General features: G+C 39.8%; 2 protein-coding genes across 2 annotated transcripts in view; one reads left to right on the forward strand and one right to left on the reverse strand.

Moving 5' to 3' along the window:
* Positions 1-50: 50 nt before the first annotated feature.
* Positions 51-14,260, reverse strand: LOC136853041 (citramalyl-CoA lyase, mitochondrial-like). Its single transcript, XM_067128248.1, has 8 exons — positions 14,032-14,260; positions 12,365-12,508; positions 11,746-11,940; positions 4,712-4,907; positions 3,919-4,032; positions 2,597-2,658; positions 2,276-2,392; positions 51-1,980 (listed from the first exon to the last, which is right to left on the reverse strand). Exons 1-8 carry the CDS (start codon positions 14,137-14,139, stop codon positions 1,894-1,896), a joined length of 1,023 nt encoding a protein of 340 aa, XP_066984349.1. The 5' UTR covers positions 14,140-14,260; the 3' UTR covers positions 51-1,893.
* A 1,842-nt stretch (positions 14,261-16,102) lies between these two features.
* LOC136853044 (uncharacterized) overlaps positions 16,103-20,749 on the forward strand; it is a 248,876-nt gene continuing 244,229 nt past the window's right edge. The window contains exon 1 of the mRNA XM_067128258.1: positions 16,103-16,219. The gene's annotated coding sequence lies outside the window, so the exon portion shown is untranslated. The remainder of the gene's footprint in view (positions 16,220-20,749) is intronic.

Raw genomic sequence — 20,749 nt, forward strand, 5'->3', positions numbered from 1 at the left:
AAAGTCAAGAATAGTGCACAAAAGGTCACACCATATATTAAAATAAAGTATAAATCTTTTATACTTTTATATTACTAAATATATCACAACAAATTATGCATTAACTATGCATATTTATATTTATGTACAATACCGAAAGGATGATGCAGTAATATCACGTAGATAATTATAGCTCTTATCAAAAGATAAGTTGAAACCTGACTACATAATGGGAACCATCTAGGATTTTTAAAGTTAAATACAATGTAAAATAATGTAATAGACCTTGACATAGCTAGTAATTTATAAAAACATTAAAAAGCAAATGCTTAATCTCTTAATTAAATGTTGTTAAATTTCCAACTGTACTTGCATCCTCCACTTATGTTTAATGTACAGCATCTTATGCAATGAGAGTACTTCTTTTCATTGAAAATACATTTAAATTTAAATTCTTGGTACTTACAGTAACAATAAATCACCTACTGCACCTTACTACTTCACAAACAAAATCTGTAATTTATATACTTTATTACACAGGGAAACTGAAATCTCTGCACAAATTTATATACAACTTATGAGCAAACAAGAATGGAGACAAATTATCATCATCATCATTTGAGAGCATTTGCATAGAGTAATATAATCTAGCAAACTGTGTACCCCAACAAGATGTAACAAGATTAAGGATAACTTCCTACTGATATGAACAACATTATAAAAACCACAGTCACCAATCTGTAACCTACACAAGAATTAAAAAAAAAAAAAAGTAACCTGCACTCTACACTGTACTATATCTCAGAAAATAATGATGAAATAATGAATTTAAGCCAGTGGTCACATAACCCGACAAATACAAATAAAACTCTTCAATTGTACTTAGTACTGTAACTTCTCATCAAAATCTAGATTTTTTACATTTTTGCCTTGTTGAGAAAACTACATAATTATCATTGGTGCATTTGAGTAACCACAATACAGCTCAAAGATATATATTTGGGCAAGCCAATAACATCATGAGAGGGTGCACTCTTTGACCTTTATTAGTAGTATACTGAGAAGGAAAACTAAAATCACAGTAAACAACACTGTAGGAATATTTTTGCTTCATATGTTACCCTGCAAATGCAATCTGCAGCATTTAGAAAATTTACAAGACATAATATATAGTCCACCAGTCGATGCATGACTTATCACTGTTAACCCATGGGTTGCAAGCAACAGCTCAGACTGCCCAGATTTTAATACTATCTGAAACATGTTTTCATCCGTACATAATACGTGAATTACTCAAACAATCTTTCTGCAGAATTCTCTAAAACAATTACGCTTACTACACAGAAAGTGTCATACAAGAGATCATGCATTTACAACCAATTTTGTTTTTATTTGCTAATTCTCCACGTACAAACCTCTTTTCATGGAAAAGCTGGATGTGTGGAAAAAAACAAGGAATTGACTAAAAAAAGTAACAAACTAAATTATAAGCCAACTTTTGTAATTTTGGAAACAAAATTTTGCACACACTAGAAAATACTTGGCAAAAGTTTTTGTTACCATGAACATGTAAACTGTCCATTACTATATGCTGTAATCTTTCTAATTGTTCAACTGTTGTCAAGGTTACTGTAAATGTATTTCATATGATCTTGGAATTTAAAAAAAAAAAAGCTTACCTTGAAATTGTAGGTTTCCAACCCTTAACAAGAAATAAATTGCAATTTCCTGCAACATTCATAACATATGACCATTTCTTTTTTTAAACACGGCTTCACATCCCATCCATCTTGCAATCTTGGCATAACATAAGTTTCAAAACTAATTATTTTGTAACTGTTCAGCCGCCATTGCATACCTGATCACAGAAAATTTCTTAAAATTATATAACGCTTGAAGGATATTTGATCTTGTCTACGTCCGTGATGCCATTTGCAAGATATTACGAGCTTGAAGGAGTAATGGCATATCAATCATATGTCCTTTGTAAGTAAAGGCACCCTGCAAGTTAAATTTTAATAAGCTGAAAATATGTTACAGTACTACCAAAAATATACACATTATTAAACATGTTACTTGGAGGCCTGATAATCAAAATTTGGTGTGTCAAGATGAAATTTTGACAAAATTCAATTTTATAAAAAGTTTTCATTTTACTGTAAATACTGTATTATTATTACTGAATCTGACCATACCACTGGCTACAACTTTCAACTCTGGAACTAAAATATGTGAAAAGGATGGAAGAAAAAGGCCAGTCAAATCGTTTGTGTATAAAGAGTAATATAATAATTACCTTTCCCTCCTTCTGGTGTTCTTCAAAGGCTTGGACAAGGCCAGCTGCCCATTCTACTTTTTCTGGTCTCGGTGTAAATGCAGCTTGAACTACAGGAACCTGGCCTGGGTGGATCACCTATGAAAAAATCAATTTCATATAGTTAGTTATCAACAAACTGTGACAGAAATACTCCTATGCTATGCATCACTTCTTTGTCCTGTAATTGATGGTTCTTATATTGCCTTTGAAATTATAATAATATTGTCACTTAGGTCCCATCAACTGTTTATAATAGATACTACATCAAAACTATAATTTCAGAATACATATAAATCTTACCTGTTTACCAGTAAAACCCATACCAGCACCTTCCTCGCTCTGTACTTTCAATCCATCTAAATCTGTTCGACAAAATATCAATACTGTAATGGTTACCAAATGCAAATATGCAACCATAGAAAAATATTGCTTACAATTTTGCCAAATAAATCTTTTTAAAATTTCAAGGACAACAAAATTTTACTTAGAGTATATGAAGCATTTGGTGCAGTTATAAAAAATCTATTTGCTTCAACAGAATCTTGGCTAAATATGGATACTTTTAACACTTACTACTATGGTAAATTCTACAGTCATAAATGAATCTATATACAATGAAATCTATCCACAAAAACATGAATGAAAATGGCAATTACTGGAAAGTTACAAAGATTCTAGGCAACCTACAGAAATTACACAGCCAAATAAGATATGAGGGAGCAAAAGATGGCTGTTCTCTAGGCTCAGCTTCCTCTCAGTGTTACCAGCGAAAAGAAGTACAAATGACTATAATGAGCCAATTATGAGTTGGCTATCTGCAACCGACTGCATGTCAAACAAAGGCCAAACATGACTGTTTCTTCTTCAGGCCTTATTATATGAAGGATACTGATACAATACTGGTAGAAGTGGTATCAGCTGTCATGAAGTGTATCAAAAGGCAATTCAACATCTTTCTTCATTATCTAAACAGAAGCAGTAACAGAAGTTTCTGGTGTTAAACAGAGGTACAGTCAATAGCTAGTCAGGCTGACCAAAGACTTACTGAGGTTCTTTGAATATCTGGTACTTGTCCAGAAAACTACAAGAGGATAAAGCCGCATCACTAATTGGTGTTACTCAACTAGTTAATGCAGAAGTCCACAAAGGGAAATTTTAAAGCTACCAGTACCAGAAAAAATATTCTAGGTGCAAATGAACATGGTATCAAATCAGTAATTTAACCTACTGTGCTTTGGAATAACAACTCCCTCTCTAGTTTTTGCAATTTAATAACTCTAATATCTGTGTGCAATCAGTCCTTCAGTGAAAGGGTCAAGCAATTACCTCAGTACTTGACTGATGGTGATAAGGAAATGAACAACTCTTTTAAATAACTGAAATCCTTGCTTCTCTAAGAACTTAAAGAGTTGTGACTTTGAAAAATTATTGTTTCTCAGAACATAACCTGCCTGGTGACAGACTAGATATCCCCCCTGTATTTATTCCACTTTCTTTGGTAAAGGATAAACATTATACTTCTGTGATAAGATAGCATCGTCTATGAATGGCTTGAAGCACAGTCTCTACTATTTTTATAGTTCCTAACAAGAAGGTCCTAATATGTTCTCATATTTACTTACCTTTATAGTCTATATATACCAAATCTATAGCTTGTAATTTGAATGCTTTAGCCACTGTCACAACATACTGCCTTGCAAAAGAGAGTTCTTTTGCTTCATTTGTGCGAGTAGCGCCTGAAAAGAATATTTATTTCAGGAACACTGAACTTGAATTCAATCAGACTTAATTACTAAAGTCCTTTACAAAAGGAAATAGAGAAAATAACATCAATATCATTCACAATGCTTCAACACAGGAAAATCACCTATTTCATGTGGGAACCATCTAACACTCCAATACATATGCAGTGAAGTGAGATTATGTTACAGTATTACATTAAAGTATTATAAAAAAAATACCTATATTAAAGCACACTTTTTGAAAAGAAAGAACATGGTTGTCAGATACTACATCACCATGGAAAAGACATACTTGTCAGGTAGTACAACATACCATTCTAATAGCCTAGCATTCAGTTACTCCTTTTTAACCATTCTATGTATGGGGGTACTGCTTAAACTGCACCTTGCATGGTACACTACAGACAATATAAAAGGTTCTTATTCCTACCTAACAATCCAACTTCTTTAACTTTGCTCTAATTTTCACCTCACTGAGAAATAAATCTTTTGGGCGAGCCCTTACAAAGGCTGGAAGGAAATGTGACCCTGAAGTCTTGTTAAACTGCATTGTAATAATAATAATAATAATAATATCCAGTTTTTACACGTAACAGAGGATAAAAATGTTCTACTAGCCTAGTCACTCTACGTTCCCCTTTCACACATGGTAAAATTGCATAGTCGTACATACCAATATCAGCACAAAAATCATCCGATCCAAACACTATTCCATCAAGTTCAAAAGGAGAATCTTTGGACAACTCAACCCCTCGACGGCATATTGCTGGCAGGTCCAGAAGTGAAGAGGCTGACTCAGTGAATATTATAAGGCGTACTTTTTCAGAAACGTTGGAGACCTTCAACACCGATTTTAGTTTATCTGCAAACTAAGGATACTTTCAGTAGTTTAATTTACAAATACTAACCAAAAAATTAACACTAAGCTACATATGATTCTGAATATACTAACTACACTTTCTGCACACCAGTGTGAAGAACCAACACATGTACAAAATGAGCAAATGGTCCTTTTTGATGAATGCGAGTGGGGGCCATGAAATTAACAATTACTCTTGCTGACAGTTCATCTTGACAGTTCATCTCTTATTAGTAAAGAGCAATTTAATTTTATGCATTTTTTAATAGCTGCATACATGCATCCTTTGTGATCACCCTATGCAAATTTCTTTCCAATGTACAATGCAACTTACATGATCATACTGTAATAATAACCATCTCTCTTCACATTATACTCATCAAGATTAACACCAAAACCCTGAAAGAAGCAAATCAGTTACAAAAGCCTATAAATATGATATTTTAATGATAAAATAAAGTTTGTTCATACTTACCTGGCAGATATATATACAGCTGTATTTCTCCGAAATCCGACAGAATTTCAAAACTACGGCTGCCCAGTGTGGCAGGTGGTTAGTACTCATTCCCCAGCTGGGTGGCGGGAATCAGGAACCATTCCCATTTTCTATTCAGATTTTCTAGTGCCACTGTCTCTGAGGAGGTGGGTGGGCACTATAATTATATATCTGCCAGGTAAGTATGAACAAACTTTATTTTATCATTAAAATATCATTTTGTTCATGAAACTTACCTGTCAGATATATATACAGCTGAATCCCACCATTGGAGGTGGGTAGAGACAGAATAGGATTTAGGAAACAAATAGATGTAGGCGATTGACGCATCTTGGTTCTTACCTGTTAGCATAGCTGACTTCGAGGTTACTGTCACCCAAGCCTGCTTCTGCTTTACTAGATTCTCCAGCAAGGTAGGGACCTATAAAGCTGGTGAGATCTAGATGACCTGTCCACGGGGGCGAGACCACAATGGGACTAGATCATATGACCATACTGAGAGGGAAAGAGCAACAACCAACCACCTGACCGAGCCTAACTAAGCCATTGAACCTAATATAGGCTAAAGATTGGGACGTCCACATCGGTGGCCACCCAACAACCGAGAATACAAAAACCAAGATTAAAAAATACCACCTAACCCCTAAAGGATAGGATGAGTATTGCCCTCTTCTCCCAACATTGTGTCTGCGGAGCGTATGGTCCCAGCGAAGAACAGTCCTCAAAGTTGACTTCACATCTCGTAAGTAATGTCTGGCGAAAACTGAATTACTCCGCCAGAAGGTGGTACCCAGAAGATCGTTAGAGACATATTCTTCTGGAAAGCCACCGAAGTCGCGATGGCTCTCACTTCGTGAGCTTTCACTTTAAGCCTCATGTCCTCTTCTTGGCAGGAAGAATGAGCCTCTTTGATGGTACTTCTTAAAAGAATGACAGAGCATTCTTGGACATAGGTAAGTCAGGTCTTCTAACCAGAACACCACAGATTGTCCGACGGGCCTCGGCTTTCTTTCGTCCTGGCTAAGTAGAATTTGAGAGCCCTGACAGGGCACAAGACTCTCTCTGATTCTTGTCCAGAATCTCCGTCAAACCTTTGATTTCAAACGTCTTGGGCCACGGGTTTGAAGGATTTTCATTTTGGCAAGAAAAAAATGGACTTAGGGAGCAAAACGGCATTAGGACCCCTAAAGCCAATGTGCTTGCTAATAGCCTGAACTTCACTAACCCTCTTCTTGCCGTCGCCAGAGAGGTTAGGAAAAATTGCCTTTCTAGTCACGTTCTTGAGAGAAGCAGAAGACATAGGTTCAAAGGACTTGACATAAGAAATTTTAGGACCACATCTAGGTTCCAAGGAGGGTCATGGGCCTAGGAACCTTAACAGTTTCAAAGGATCTCAAGAGATCGTGGAGATCCTTGTTGTCGGCTAAGTCAAGGCCCTGTGTCGGAAGACTGCCGACAGCATACTTTTATAGCCTTTAATGGTAGAGACTGCCAGTTTTCTTTCTCCCTGAGATGTAGAAGGAAGTCCGCTATTTGGGGCACAGAGGTCGTGGTGAGGAAATCCCGCTGCTCTTGCACCATCTCCTAAATTGGCCCACTTCGATTGATAGACTGAAATAGAAGAGGGTCGTCTGGCACTGGCGATAGCCTTTGCCAATGCTCTCGAAAACCCCTCGCTCTTGCCAACTTCGAGATAGTCTGAATGCAGTTAGACTCAGGCGGGGAGGTTTTGTGGAATCTTAGAAATGGGGCTGCCTGAGAAGATCTACTCTCAGGGGAGTGTCTTGGGAAGTCCACAAGGAAGGTCATGACCTCTGTGAACCAATCCGCTGCTGGCCAAAGGGGCTATTAAAGTCATCCTTGTTCCTTCGGACGCTGAGAATTTCCTGATCACTTCTCCCAGGATCTTGAAGGGAGGAAAAGCGTAAAGATCTAGGCCTTTCCAGTCCCAGAGGAGGGCATCTGCTAAGGCTCCCGGATCTAAGACAGGGGAGCAATAAAGAGGAAGCCTCTTTGTTCTGGACGTCGCAAAGAGGTCTACTAAGGGACGTCCCCTAACTTCCACAGATCCAGACACACCTCCTCGTGAAGGGTCCATTCTGTCGGCAGAAGTTGATGCTGCCCGACTGAGAAGGTCCGCGGATATTCTCTCGCCCGCGATGAACCTTGTGAGAATCGTGATCCCCGAGCATGAGTCCAAAGCAGGATCTCCTTTGCCAAGTTGAACAGGGGCAGGGCGAGTACCCCTGCTTCTTGAGGTAAGCTAAGGCTGTGGTGTTGTCGGAATTCACCTGAACAACTCGGCCTGACACACGATCCTCGAAGAATTGGAGGGCTAGATGGATAGCTCCTAATTCTTTGAGATTGATGTGCCAGGACACCTGTTCCCTCTCCAGGTGCCTGACACTTCTTCCCCTCCTAGTGTTGCTCCCCCATCCCTTCCCTGGACGCGTCGGAAAACAACACTAGGTCGGGGCTCTGAAGGCGTGAGGAAACGCCTCCTGCCAGTAACAAGGGGTCGAGCCACCACCTCAGGTGAGTCTTGACAGGCGGAAAGATCTTCAAGGTCTCTTCCAGGTCCTCCTTGTTCATCCAGTTCTCCGCTAGGAAAAACTGGAAGCGGCCTGAGATGAAGTCTTCCCAGGAAACAAACTTCTCCAGCGAGGAAATGGTCCCCAGCAAACTCATCCATTCCCTCACCGAGCATGTTTCCTTCCCCAGGAGAGACGAAACTTTTTCCAAGCAATGTTGTTGGCGTTCTAGGGATGGATAGCTCGAAAAGCCACTGAATCCATCTGAATCCCCAGATAGACGATGGACTGAGTCGGGATCAGATGGGACTTTCTTTGTTGACTAGAAGTCCAAGGGACCGTCAACTCCAATGTCGAAATTAGGTCCTCCAGACACTGAGCTTGGGAAGAAGCTCGAATGAGCCAATCGTCCAGGTAAAGCGAAACGCGGATCCCCGCCAAGTGAAGCCACCTCGCCACATTTCTCATGATCACTGTGAATACCATGGGAGCTGTGCTGAGACCAAAGCAAAGAGCTCGGAATTGGAAGACTCTTCCCCCCAGTACAAACCTCAGGTACTGTCTTGACTGAGGATGTATGGGAACGTGGAAGTAAGCATCTTGTAAGTCCAGAGAGACCATCCAATCTCCTGGTCTTAGCGCTCCGAGAACAGATTGTGACGTTTCCATCCTGAACTTCTCTTTGACAATGAAGCGGTTCAGCCTGCTTACGTCCAGAACAGGTCTCCACCCACCCGACTGTTTCGGGACTAAGAACAGTCGGTTGTAGAACCCTGGAGAGGATAGATCCTGAACTGGCTCCACAGCTCTTTTTACGAGCATCTGCTCCAAAAGATCTAAAAGGATCTGTTGTTTTTCCCAATGGTAGGAGGGCGACAGATCCTTGGGTGATACAAAGGGGTGGCGAGATCGAGAAAGGGATCTTGTAGCCTTTCTCTAGAACTTCGACGGACCAAGAGTCGCTCCTTTCGCTCTCAGGCTCCCCAAATGAAAGTAGCCTGGCTCCCACAGGTGTCTGGAGGAGTTGATGATCACTTTTTGCCCCTGGGCTTCGATGGGGCTGCTCCTCTGGAATAACCTCTCCCTCGTGGAGTCGATTTCGAGGAAGAAGCTCCTCCACGAAAGGGCTGTTTCTTCTTGGAGGAAAGAACCGACGAAGGCGTAGAAGGGACTGAAGGACGTCTGGCAGATGGGCCAATAGGTCCTGCGTTGCCTTCTCCTTAAGACTGGAAGCAAGATCTTTGATTAAAGGCTGGGGAAGAGATGAAGCTCGACAAAGGGCAAACAATAATTCAGCCTTTTTGTGACGGTGAAACTGACTTGGAGGTGAAATTGCAGTACAAGGCCCTCTTCTTCAAAGGCCTGTACAAAAATGGGAGGCCAGTTCCTCAGAGCCATCCCTAATGGCCTTATCCATGCAATTCAAAACACTGGATAGCTCCCCAGGCTGATCAGTCAGGGCTTCTAAGCTTGAGATCTAAAGCACCCAAGCACCAGTCTAAAAGTTGAAAACTTCCATAGAACGGAAGAGTCCCTTCAGATGATGGTCGGTCTCGGACATAGTCCACGAAACCTTAGCAGTCGACAGCAGGGACCTCCTGGAAGAGTCGACAAGGCTGGCGAAGTCTCCTTGAGGCGAAGAAGGACACGAGAACCGCGTCCTCACCTGTCTCATACCACATGCCCGCCTTACCGCAAAGCTTAGAAGGAGGAAGGGCAAAGAAGTCTTGCCTTGCGTCTTCCGTTCCTCCATCCAGGCGTTAACCTTCTTGAAGGCCTTCTTAGTAGCCAGTGAAGAAGTCATCTTCACAAACCCGGCGTTCTCCTCGCTTTGGAAGAGGCAAGCTGCGAAGGAGGAGAGAGAGGAGCCGAGGGTTTAAACTTATCGCCGAATAAGTCCTTAAGAAGGCGGTTAACACCTGGTAGTCGGAAGGCGAGGAAGCAGAAGGTTGATCAAAACCCGCAGGCTCAGAATCGCCAGAGACTTCTCCTTCATGAAAAGGCGAACCACGAGAATCACAAACAGCTTTTCGGGAGCGAAGGCCTTGAGGTCCGATACGGAAGAGGATCTACTTTTCCCTGCAGGATCAGAATGCTCTGGAAGGCGTCCCGGCGGCGACTAAAGGCGTCCTGGCGGCGTCCTGGCGGCGTCCTGAAGAGCATCCGATCGGGAGCCCAACCTGGCGTCATGCTGAGCGTCCTGCGAGCGTCCTGTGCAGCAGCGAGAGAAGCGTCCTGACGAGCAGCTAATGAAGAGTCCTGGATAGCTGCTTGCGAGGCGTCGTGATGGCGACGAGTCACGAAAGGAACTCGTGAGCTGTGAGGGACGACAGGGCGAAGAAGCAGGAGATGGAGGCGAAGAAAAAGGAGCAGGAGGCGGGGACTTCCTGGACTTCTTAATGGGAAGCCTCAAGTCCTTGCGACGACGTGGTTCTGATTCCTTCTCGGCCAGAAGAGGCCAACTGGCGCTGCATATCTCGTAAGATACTCTTGGAAGGAGGTCTCATATCCAGGAGGAGAGGAGAGCCTACGGGAAGAAGAGGGGCGAGGGACGCCTTCTTCTTCCTCACAGGAGCAGAACAGCTCTCTCCTTAGAGCGACTGGGGGGCGCTCACAAACGTCCTCCTCTGACGACGTACGTGTCCTCTTCTGTGGCGGGAAAGCTTCAAAATCCCGCGAGGAGGCGGAGAAAACTGACGTGAGCGTCATCTCTAAAGCTCCTCTTCAGTGGGCGAGAGTCCTTGCGAGAATTCCAACCCCTACGAGGGGAGGACGCCTCGGAGGACGAAAAAGCAGTCCAAGGATGCGAGGCGAAGCCACGATCCTTAGCAGCCTGGGAAGTGACAACAGGAACTGCGAAGGGACGTCAGATCGGTGGGAAGCCCCGGCGTAACCCTCTTACGGCTTTCGACATGCCTTCTCCTGAGTCCTGGGAGTCTGACAGAGGTCCAGGCCTAGAAGCATTATGGGGCGATCTGACGCCCCCTCCACGACACTAGGGGAACACTACACTGCACAGCACTTTGGGCGAAGACACTTTGTTTTCTAGAGCACGGATGGTGTTCATGATCTCCGTCGGGCCAAACCCCCCACAGACACAACCTCAGGGCCCGAAGGCAAAACCACAGGGACAGGTACAACAATGTCTACATTGGGGTTATCAGGTGAAGAAATAGAACCTGACTCTTACACACACTCCTGGAGGAAGACCTCCTGATCCTGTCACGCTCTAACTTACGAACTTGGAATCATACAATTTCCAGCTCGCATCAGACAAAGGCTCACACTCTTTGCAGCGATCATTGATCAAACATACATGCCCCTACACCTCATGCAAACCAGTGAGGGTCTACCGAAACCCGGTAGCCTCACCTTGCACTCACTCACACAACATACTCGAAAGCTAGCAGAACTAGTACCAGACATCATTCAAGAGCAGTCAAAAAGCAAAATCATAAACAGTCCACAAAAAGCGTATGCCAATCCACAAGCCAAAGTCAAAAACCAAAAGTCAATAGAATACTCAAGTGAAAACTATGCAAGTTAACGAAATCCAGAGGCGGAGGTACTGTAAACAGATGTTAACAGTACGGCGACAGAAAAATCTGAATAGAAAATGGGAATGGTTCCCGATTCCCGCCACCCAGCGGCGGGAATGAGTACTAACCACCTGGCCACACTGCGTGTGCCGCAAATTTTGAAATTCTGTCGGATTTCGGAGAAATACAGCTGTATATATATCTGACAGGTAAGTTTCATGAACAAAACTACAAATATTGTGAGCGATATCTTATGCACAAACAACACAAATGTTGTCTCACCCATTCAAGATGCTGTGGTGATTCCACTTTCGGAAGATGAACAGTGGTGGGAAGGTGTGCAGCAGACAAGATTTCTTTCATGTCGTCCTCACAAAGACCACTGTCTACACTATTGAATCGTACAGAGCAGTCTTTGCCAGAGAAGTCAATTTCTTGAGAATGCAAAACCCGGTGAATCATGGATCTCGCTGCTTCCTGATAGGACAAATATGGCAATAAACAATATATATAGTTAGTTTTGGTTATGAACACAGAATAAATGATCAGATACTGGTTGTTTGTAATAAACAATTTTTTTTCTGTTTGCTGGAAAAAATTCTTTGTTCTACCAGCTACACACCATCATAAATGTACTGTAGTGCAGGGCAGCCAACACATGCCAAATACTGTAGTATTAAAATCACCTATGTTTAAACAAAATTAAGGATACAGGTCTCCTATTAGTTGCTTTTCCAACTTGAAACAACTAATCATCTACTGCACAAAAGCAACAACAAAGCTTATAAAATAAATAGTTATATGTATATAAACTGTGCCTTGAACATGCACTCCTTTACCAATCTTAGAACATTATATCATTATCACATTAGTTATAAAAAAAGAAAAAAAATTAATTTACCTTCTTAGACAGTGCAACACCATCTTCACAGTCCATAACTATGCAGTCAGCAGACAAGCTAGGAATTTTCTTCAGCTTCCTTTCATCACTTCCAGGGACATACAAGACAGCACGGCGTGGTATATACCGCCTATCACCCCCCACCTAAAAATGAAAAGAATAAGTTTACAGTATCATTAAAACTGAGGATACAAAATTCTGTATGTGAAGGAAATTAAAAGTTTTAATTTACATTATTCCTGTCAATCACTTTCATAATATACTCTTTATAACTTGTATATATATTTATTTGTCATTTGCTTGAAAAAGTACAGTGAAACAGAAGATACTGTCATCAAGTTACTGCTCAGAGAATTATTTCAGCTACTTCTCCTGTGTTTTGAGTATATTAATATACTCAAAACACAACAGAAGTAGCTGCTGAAAGTGTTATTCCTTTCCTTTTGTTTTTCTGAACTGTATGCTCCCCCAAGACAACAAGTTTCCAAATGCGGTCCATCCATAATTGATATGTATGGGAAAACAATACAAGTGGTTTGTCAGCTATCAACTCATGGTTAAAAATGCAAAATGCACAAGACATGTTCCTGGATAAATATATGGGTCAAGCGCTTTTCAAAATTAATTAATTAATAATGCAAACTATGGCTTACTTGAAAGGAAATTAGCTAATACCTAGGTCTACTTCCAACTAATACATACAGTATTTCCATTCTAACCATGTTATTCTAAAATATGGTGAAATGGCATTTATACTAACTTTTAATGTGGTCCTCTGATAGTACAGTATTTCTAAGCAAGAGCTCCGCACGGACTACTACCTTGGAAAGCGATTTTTCCCATACTATTAGTGTTGCTGATGAAGGAGGTGGTGTTGTTTATTGTCGGTCAATTATTGTTAACCTCATATCTGCCCAACATGGTTGGGAGCCCTTTGGGAACGCGGGGTTTTGGAAACGGGAGAAAGCCCAGACTGCCATGTCGTTGTTGTGGAACAGTTCTGTGAATCTGCAAGTCATTCAGGAGCCATATGTTTAAGAACGGATTGGCTAAGGAAACCTATTACAAGAGGAACTATATTAACCTAACGTACCCTAACCTAACCTAGCTTAGCGGGCTGTGTTACTTAGTCAGGGGCGGAGCCGGTGAAGGAAACAACACTTTTTACCAAAAGTTCCTCTATAACACTGCAAATGCGTGATAACATTCCAGGATGGCCAGCATACAACTTCTGATTTTAATTACAGGTTAATTACAGTCGACTGATAAAAAATAACAGTAAATTCTTAATAAGCAACCAAAATACTGTACAAAACATCAACTTCCAAAGTAATACCCAATGCAGAGCTCTTGTTTAGTTCTACCAAGAATAAAATTTTTAGCGAGAGGTGAATGGAACAAAACTAAGTGAATATCATCTATATTAATTTAGGCATAACCTTCCTAACCTAACCTAACTTAGGATGACGGGTCCTCCCTTATTTTACTTCACCCTAATGGTATGAGTAGTAGGCCTATGGCTTCTCAGTGAAATTCCTAACAATTATTCCTACCAACGTGAAACCAAACCACTGCAATAACCAATATCCGAAAGTCTAACGACAAAAAAAGCTTTAAGCAGAGGCCTACATATCCTGGTCTATGTTAAGACAAGTCGGCAGACTTACATGGAGTGGTGCAGTTGAGGACAAATTACGAGTACCCCTTAAATTGATAGGCTTCATAGCACACTTACTAAGGCTTAGGAGAGCATGAGTTCGTTTTAAATAAGACATTACGCGTGAAAATTAAAAGATTAATATCGCAATAATAGGTTATAATTTATTTTGTCGTCCGTAGCCGGTAGCAGAACGAGAGCTTGTTTGGTCGCTTATTTTCCAATGTTTGTTTGTAAACATCCCAGATCAAGTTCATCTTCTTGCTAGAATGGATTTAAAGTACTGTAAATTTATAAACAGAATAATAAAAAAATTGGTATGCATAAAATGTCAGTTTATGAGACATAAACTTCTACTATTATCATTTGCAAAACAAAGCAGAGCCTCTCTCTCTATTTGTTTATCACTTTTTTTACCATGCCCTGCAGTACAAGCTGCAAAATATTATCTAAGTGTTAGTGGCAAAGTATGAATCAGTGTTAACATCAAGGAGAATATTCAATTTATTGTAAAATACTAATCTACAAACGTGAAGGATCACTGATAAATTTCTTGCGACTCCATGATAATACTGAAATTGGTTTGTTTTTGTGTTCATTTTCATTGGTCATTCTTGATCCTCATGCAGTCTTCATAAATGCAAATAAGTAAAAGTGTTTTAATATGCTTAATCATATTTATTCATCCCATGTTCCTTTCTATTGGCAGGTGAGAGTCCGGATGTTCACTCCAGATCTCCTGTTCCCTTTCACATTTTAATTATCTTAGGGCAAGGTTCCATGAGGGCATGAGGAGGACTTAATTTAAGTCAAGATTTGCTCCTCACCCATGGCTTCTTCTTCTTACTTTCTGAGGGACTAGGATAAATAATAACACTGAACCGCCCTATTCACTATAACCATAGCATTGCAAAAAAAAAAAAAGGTTATTGAACAACTGGGTTAACTTGTGTGCCTTATCTTGTCATTCATGTTTGTTGCAATTACTTCATTTTAGCTAAAACAAGTAGACCTAATTTGAAAGGTACTTAAGCAAATAAATCAAACTTATAAACAAAAATTAAAACCTAGAATGCTAAGAGATATAGAAGAATGAAGGAGCTGTGGATTTTACGTTATTTTCAAAATTCTATATTTCAATCAGTTTGTTTTATCTTGTCACTATTTCAGAAGATGTCATTGTATGGTAGAGTTTTCTAATGTGAAGGACAAAGGGACGGAATATAAATGTCTATAGGCCTATTTATACAAAGTCAGAAGAAACACAAGGCAAAAGAATGAGTGGAAAGCTAAAAACGTTGGACTTAGCCCTGAAAGAAGCAACAGACCTATGTTTTGAGGGAAAGAAGGCATAAGTCAGTGGGCAGGGAATTCCAGCAAGACCACTGAGATTCCAATGTGCAGCCTGTGCTTTGCTGGTCACCACAGAGTAAATATATGGGGAGAATGAAACAGTGAGTTCGAAAGGTAAGTCAAGGCGGGACCATTCATCAAACAAATTACCTTTAATGCAGCAAGTTGAGGAGGGAGGAAATATTAAGTTTTAGAAAAATACTCCATGTATGGATGAATAAAGTTAACATAAAGCTTTAACAACAGGGATGAATAAAATAAATGTTTCAATGGCCTAATTCCTAGAGATAGTTAATACTTTCTTTATAAAGATCGTAGAGACAGCTCAACATTTTAGACCATATTATTTCTCAAAGACAATTTTAAAGTACCTGAATGCCTAAAATGTTGATAGAATCAGATGTTAAATTTTAATATTATAAAAAAAAATCGACAATTTAGATGGGAGATTACTGTAGACAGAGGAACAGGTGGAGCATGTCTCGGAGGCACTGAACATTGCAAACATTCAGATTTAGATTTCATTGTTGTTTTAGTTTCCACACCTTGTTATTGATTTATTATACACTAAATCTATAAATAAACACTTATAGTGTTAATCAACAGCTGCTACAAGAGACATAATGAATGAATAATGTGAAAATAGCCATTCTTGCCTTTATAATAAAGGTAGCTGGCAACTCGGCTCCCGTAAGATTTGTCTGTTTCCCGCTCTGTTGATTCAATGTCATGACAGATTGACGATTGGGTGTACGTGTATGTTTAGACATGTGTTGATTTTCGTGTGAACACGGCCTTTTATGAGCGGGGATGGAAACATTCTGTGAAATATAAACGTCTGCTTTGTAAGTACGCCATATGCCCTTTAATTATGATACTGTTATAGGGGTTTGTGTTTAATTAAGCTCAAAAACCGTGCCAAGTCAAGTCTGTATTATTAACTATGGCGAGTATTCCCCGGGGTTACTTTCATTGCTTACCTCGGGATCTCGGTTAAACAGCTTCACGAACGCTGCAGCTTTGACAGCGTATACTATAGTCTAGTTGTAGTCTCCAAGCTTTTCAGCAAATAGTGAATGAGACGCCCAGGCACGATACAATAGGTGTAGCCAGCCTGCCGGAGGTACAGTGAAGTAAACACACGAAAACTTAGGACGAGTCGAGTCAGGCTACGTTGATCAGAAAAGTTCGGCAACAGCTGAATCATTCTACTAGGCTAGTCGTTATTGAAAGAAGCAAATATATAATATTTAAGGGGGATATGAATAATGATGTTACACCTGGAAATGTGGTTTATTTAATTTCCATGCGTTTCATGAGGGTTAACGAAGCCTTCTGTTAGTATACATTCGGCCAAGCCTTGATTTCAGGTTGTAGGCCTATAACAGAATATCTTGCCGTAGTTATGATATCGGTTGACTACAAATTTAGTGTTGTGAGAATGTGTTGTTATCATAGCTATTGTGGAGTTTTACTACTGTTGGAGCCCAAATTCTTGTTCGTAGTACAGGAAGACCGCAGGAAGAGTCCGTTCGTCACAATATCACACTGGTTTTGTCTTGAATTTGCGTGATAATGATTTTATTTCAGTGATTTACAGCACATAGCGTGCATGTCACCAGATCTTGGAAGGGTGTAAGATGGGTCAGGTGTGGATTTTTTTGGTGGGGTGGGGGAGGACCCCTGTTCAGGCTACGACTGAGCCATTACCTTTGGGTGGGTGATCAGATGTTTCAGGTTTAAAAATCCTTCGGGTTTAAGTGTTATGGAAATGTTTGTTTTTCATTTTTGTTTTATAATGATGTGTGGTGTAGCTGCAGTATGAAGTGATTTTAAAAATTTTAGTATTTATGGAAGAAATGTTTGTATTTTCATTTTTGTTTTATAATGATGTGTGGTACCCCAAAGCCAAAGCAAAAAGTCCTTCAAATGAAGGCATGATTTTACAAAAATGAATTTTGCACGTTAAAAGAAGAATATTGATCTTGAGGTTTAAATTTGTGTTAACTTGTGTTTTTATAGTATGGATTTTTATTGACTGTAGTCTACGGCGTAATGATTATAAAGTGATTTTAGTTACGTTTTTGCACGTAAATAGATCTGAGGTTTGAAAATGTATCATTTGATTCAAATGTTTTATTTTGAATGTTTATATTATAACAGTCTAGGCCTAATCAATTTTAAACCGATCTTAGAGACATTTTGCCGTAACTTTTGGATGTGTTATGATTCAGACAATAAAATTATTTCTGGAATAAATTTAGGATTTTATTTTGTTGCATATATAGGAACTTCAAAATCGGCTCTTGTTTATCATACCGTTTAGTGTTTTGGATTATACAGCGCACACAACTTGTACTTGACATAAGATTTACACCAGTTACAAGATGATTCGGGGTTGATTGTTTTGAGAAAATTAGAGATTTTTGTTTAACTCATCTGTACAGCTAATCGAGATTTTTAGAGTTGTCATATTTGCGGATGATTATTATGTGATATTAATAACATTGTGGGCATACCCTGTGGGTATCATGTGAAAGTGAGTTGTTAGTGGTGGGTGGTGGGGGTTGGGGAGCCTGTTGATGGCAGGATCCGGGGTTTTAAATGTGAGAGAAGATGGTAGTTAATCAATGCAGTGGGGTGAGTTTAAGTCAGTTACTGATGAATGGAAGTTTTATTTAAATGGTCAAGTGAACTTAGAATAAAAGATGTATCGATAGACAAAGTATTTTGAAAAATTATGTTGAATTTACAGGAAAAAAGTTCTGTTGGGGTAGTTAGGAGGGAAGTTGAAAGGCTGAAGAATTGGAAGGCCTCAAGAGTTAGTGGATGCTGGTATAATACAGTGAGTAACAGTGGTTTGTAAAGTATTTGCAGAATGAGAGAAGCTTCCAAAGGAACGGGGAGAGACGATTTTTTTTCTTTGAAAGGAAAGAACATAAATTTGATCATATAGGCCATAAATTTACTTAGTATACTTGGGAAAGTGAATAATGAAGAGTTGGTTGAAAAGGCACATCAGAAGGATTGATAAGGAAAGAGTCGTTTCGGATTAAAAAAAAGATAGTGTGTGCATAGATCAAGTTGTTTGGGAAGTTTGTGAGTAAATTGAAGAAGCTGTATATATGACACACCTAGATTACATTTTTATGATTTGAAAGGTGTTCATTATGGTCGAAGAAGATAATTTGTTGAAGATGATGAGAAGTACTTATGATGAGTGTGCTAGAATATCTCAACAAGAGAATGTGTTATGTAGCAATAAAGGAACTTGAGCTAAGCCTGTGTCATCTCACCGTAGTATTTTTTGAATGGGGAGATCGAAGTTATAGGGATGTCGTATCAATGACCTTGCAAGTTGTAACGCCAGGTAACTTAGCCAGTCAATGGAATTCAGGCATAGGACGGATACTGCTGCAAGTTTGTAAGTTAATTAAGGGATTGCTAACTTGAGTGCTAAGTTGTTGACTTTCGTACAATGTATGTTAGCGAGAGTGTTATGTGAAAGTAAATGAAAGCCAGGAAGACGGAACTGATTGCAAAATGGACTGAGGGTAGAGGGGTGATTTGATTAATGATGGTAGGATGATAGGAGATATTAATCACAAAATCGGGGAAGTGAGGATGGTAACAGTCTTAACAGAATGGCTTGGAAGAAAAGGTGTGAACTGAAGCAGAATTTATGAAGACTCGTTCAGCCAAAGGTTTGGCTGTAGTGAGAAAAGATGGATCTGGGTGAATTGTTTGAGTAATGATTCGAGTAAGAAAGGTTGTAAGGATGAGAGAAATGTAGAGATATGTCGTAGTTAAAATGAAAAGATGGATCGAAGTTTAGGTGGATTGTTATGATAAATGTGAGTGGAAAATGTGGAGAAGTTTGAAGTTTTGCTAGGAGGGAGGAAGCAGTTGGCATCGTTCAGATTACCAGCATCGGATGTTTATCTTCGATTCAGCAGTAGATGAATAAATAAGCAAATGGCTGTTGACTAGTTTTCAATCTAACCATCCCATATTATTTGAAATGGTTTATTGGTTGATATATATATATATATATATGTATATATGTATGTGTGTGTGTGTGTGTGTGTGTGTGAGAGAGAGAGAGAGAGAGAGAGAGAGAGAGAGAGAGAGAGAGAGAGAGAGAGAGAGAGAGAGAGAGAGAGAGAGAGAATCTTCGTTAGTCCAGATTCCAAGTATTTGAGAACAGTTGCCTTGAAAAGTTTTTACCATCCGGGGGCATTGTAGTATCCTGCCAAGTGGAAATACTGTGAATTATAGTTTAAAAAATAAAGCTGTTTTGATTTATATATTGAATGAAAATCACTGAAATAGGTGGGCGAAATGGAAGAGGTTAGATTGGAGTAAAGATAGGTTAAGTCTCCCATTTGCTGTGGATGTGTCCATTTTCTTCGTCTAGTTTTCTCTCTCTCTCTCTCTCTCTCTCTCTCTCTCTCTCTCTCTCTCTCTCTCTCTCTCTCTCTCTCTCTTCTCATGACGTAATGTTAAGTGTGTAATTTGCTTTTGGCAGAATTAAGTGAAATAACAGGTTATTTTTCCTGTAACTCAGATACAGCAGCAAACGCAATGAAAACTTTTAAATTCTTGATGACATAAGATGAATAATGTCTGTTCTAGTATATATGTGAATTCAACATATTGCACACTTTGGAGCTGAAGAAGTATTTACACACATGCACATATGTTACACATAATCCTAAAGGAAGGTAAATGCAGAAAAGAGTATAAATAATAGACCGCAGCATTGAAGATGCAAATAGAGAGATGCTCTAAGTGAATGAAGTCCTTGGTCGATGGAGTGGGTATTATGAAGGTTTGTTGAATGCATAAGACATAAGTAGAGCTGAATTATGCAGGAATGAAAATGGCTATTGCATGTTTGAGTGGAAGTGGACTGCAGAAAAAAAACTTGTGATCGTGAGATTTCTTGCATTTTACATTTGGCGTAAGAAGAATTGCAAGAGCAAGGAATGTGGAGATATGTAGAACAAGTAAAAAATGCGCCGAAGTTACTTCGGTGCAGTCAAGTTTTCTGTACAGCGTATAATGCTGTATGATGCTCGCAGCCACGGCCCATGAAACTATCAGCCGCGGCCCATGAAAATTTCAGCCACGGCCCGGTGGTGGCCTATGTTGTTGGCACCTATAGCAGTGCCAGACACACGATCATGGCTAACTTTAACCTTAAATAAAATAAAAACTACCGAGGCTAGAGAGCTACAATTTGGTATGTTTGGTGATTGGAGGGTGGATGATCAGCATACCAATTTGCAGGCCTCTAGCCTCAGTGGTTTTTAAGATCTGAGGGCGGACGGACAGACAAGAAGCCATCTCCATAGTTTTCTTTTACATAAAAC

The sequence above is a fragment of the Macrobrachium rosenbergii genome, chromosome 26, assembly GCF_040412425.1.
Source record: "Macrobrachium rosenbergii isolate ZJJX-2024 chromosome 26, ASM4041242v1, whole genome shotgun sequence".
Taxonomy (NCBI): Eukaryota; Metazoa; Arthropoda; class Malacostraca; order Decapoda; family Palaemonidae; genus Macrobrachium; species Macrobrachium rosenbergii.

Excerpts from the sequence above, each read along its gene's own strand:
- LOC136853041 (XM_067128248.1), bottom strand. The coding sequence starts at position 14,139 with ATGTCTTATTTAAAACGAACTCATGCTCTCCTAAGCCTTAGTAAGTGT. Across the intron at positions 11,941-12,364 it reads GTGTTGCACTGTCTAAGAAG|GAAGCAGCGAGATCCATGAT; the intron begins GTAAATTAATTT and ends TTGTCCTATCAG. Across the intron at positions 1,981-2,275 it reads AACACCAGAAGGAGGGAAAG|GGTGCCTTTACTTACAAAGG; the intron begins GTAATTATTATA and ends TTTAACTTGCAG.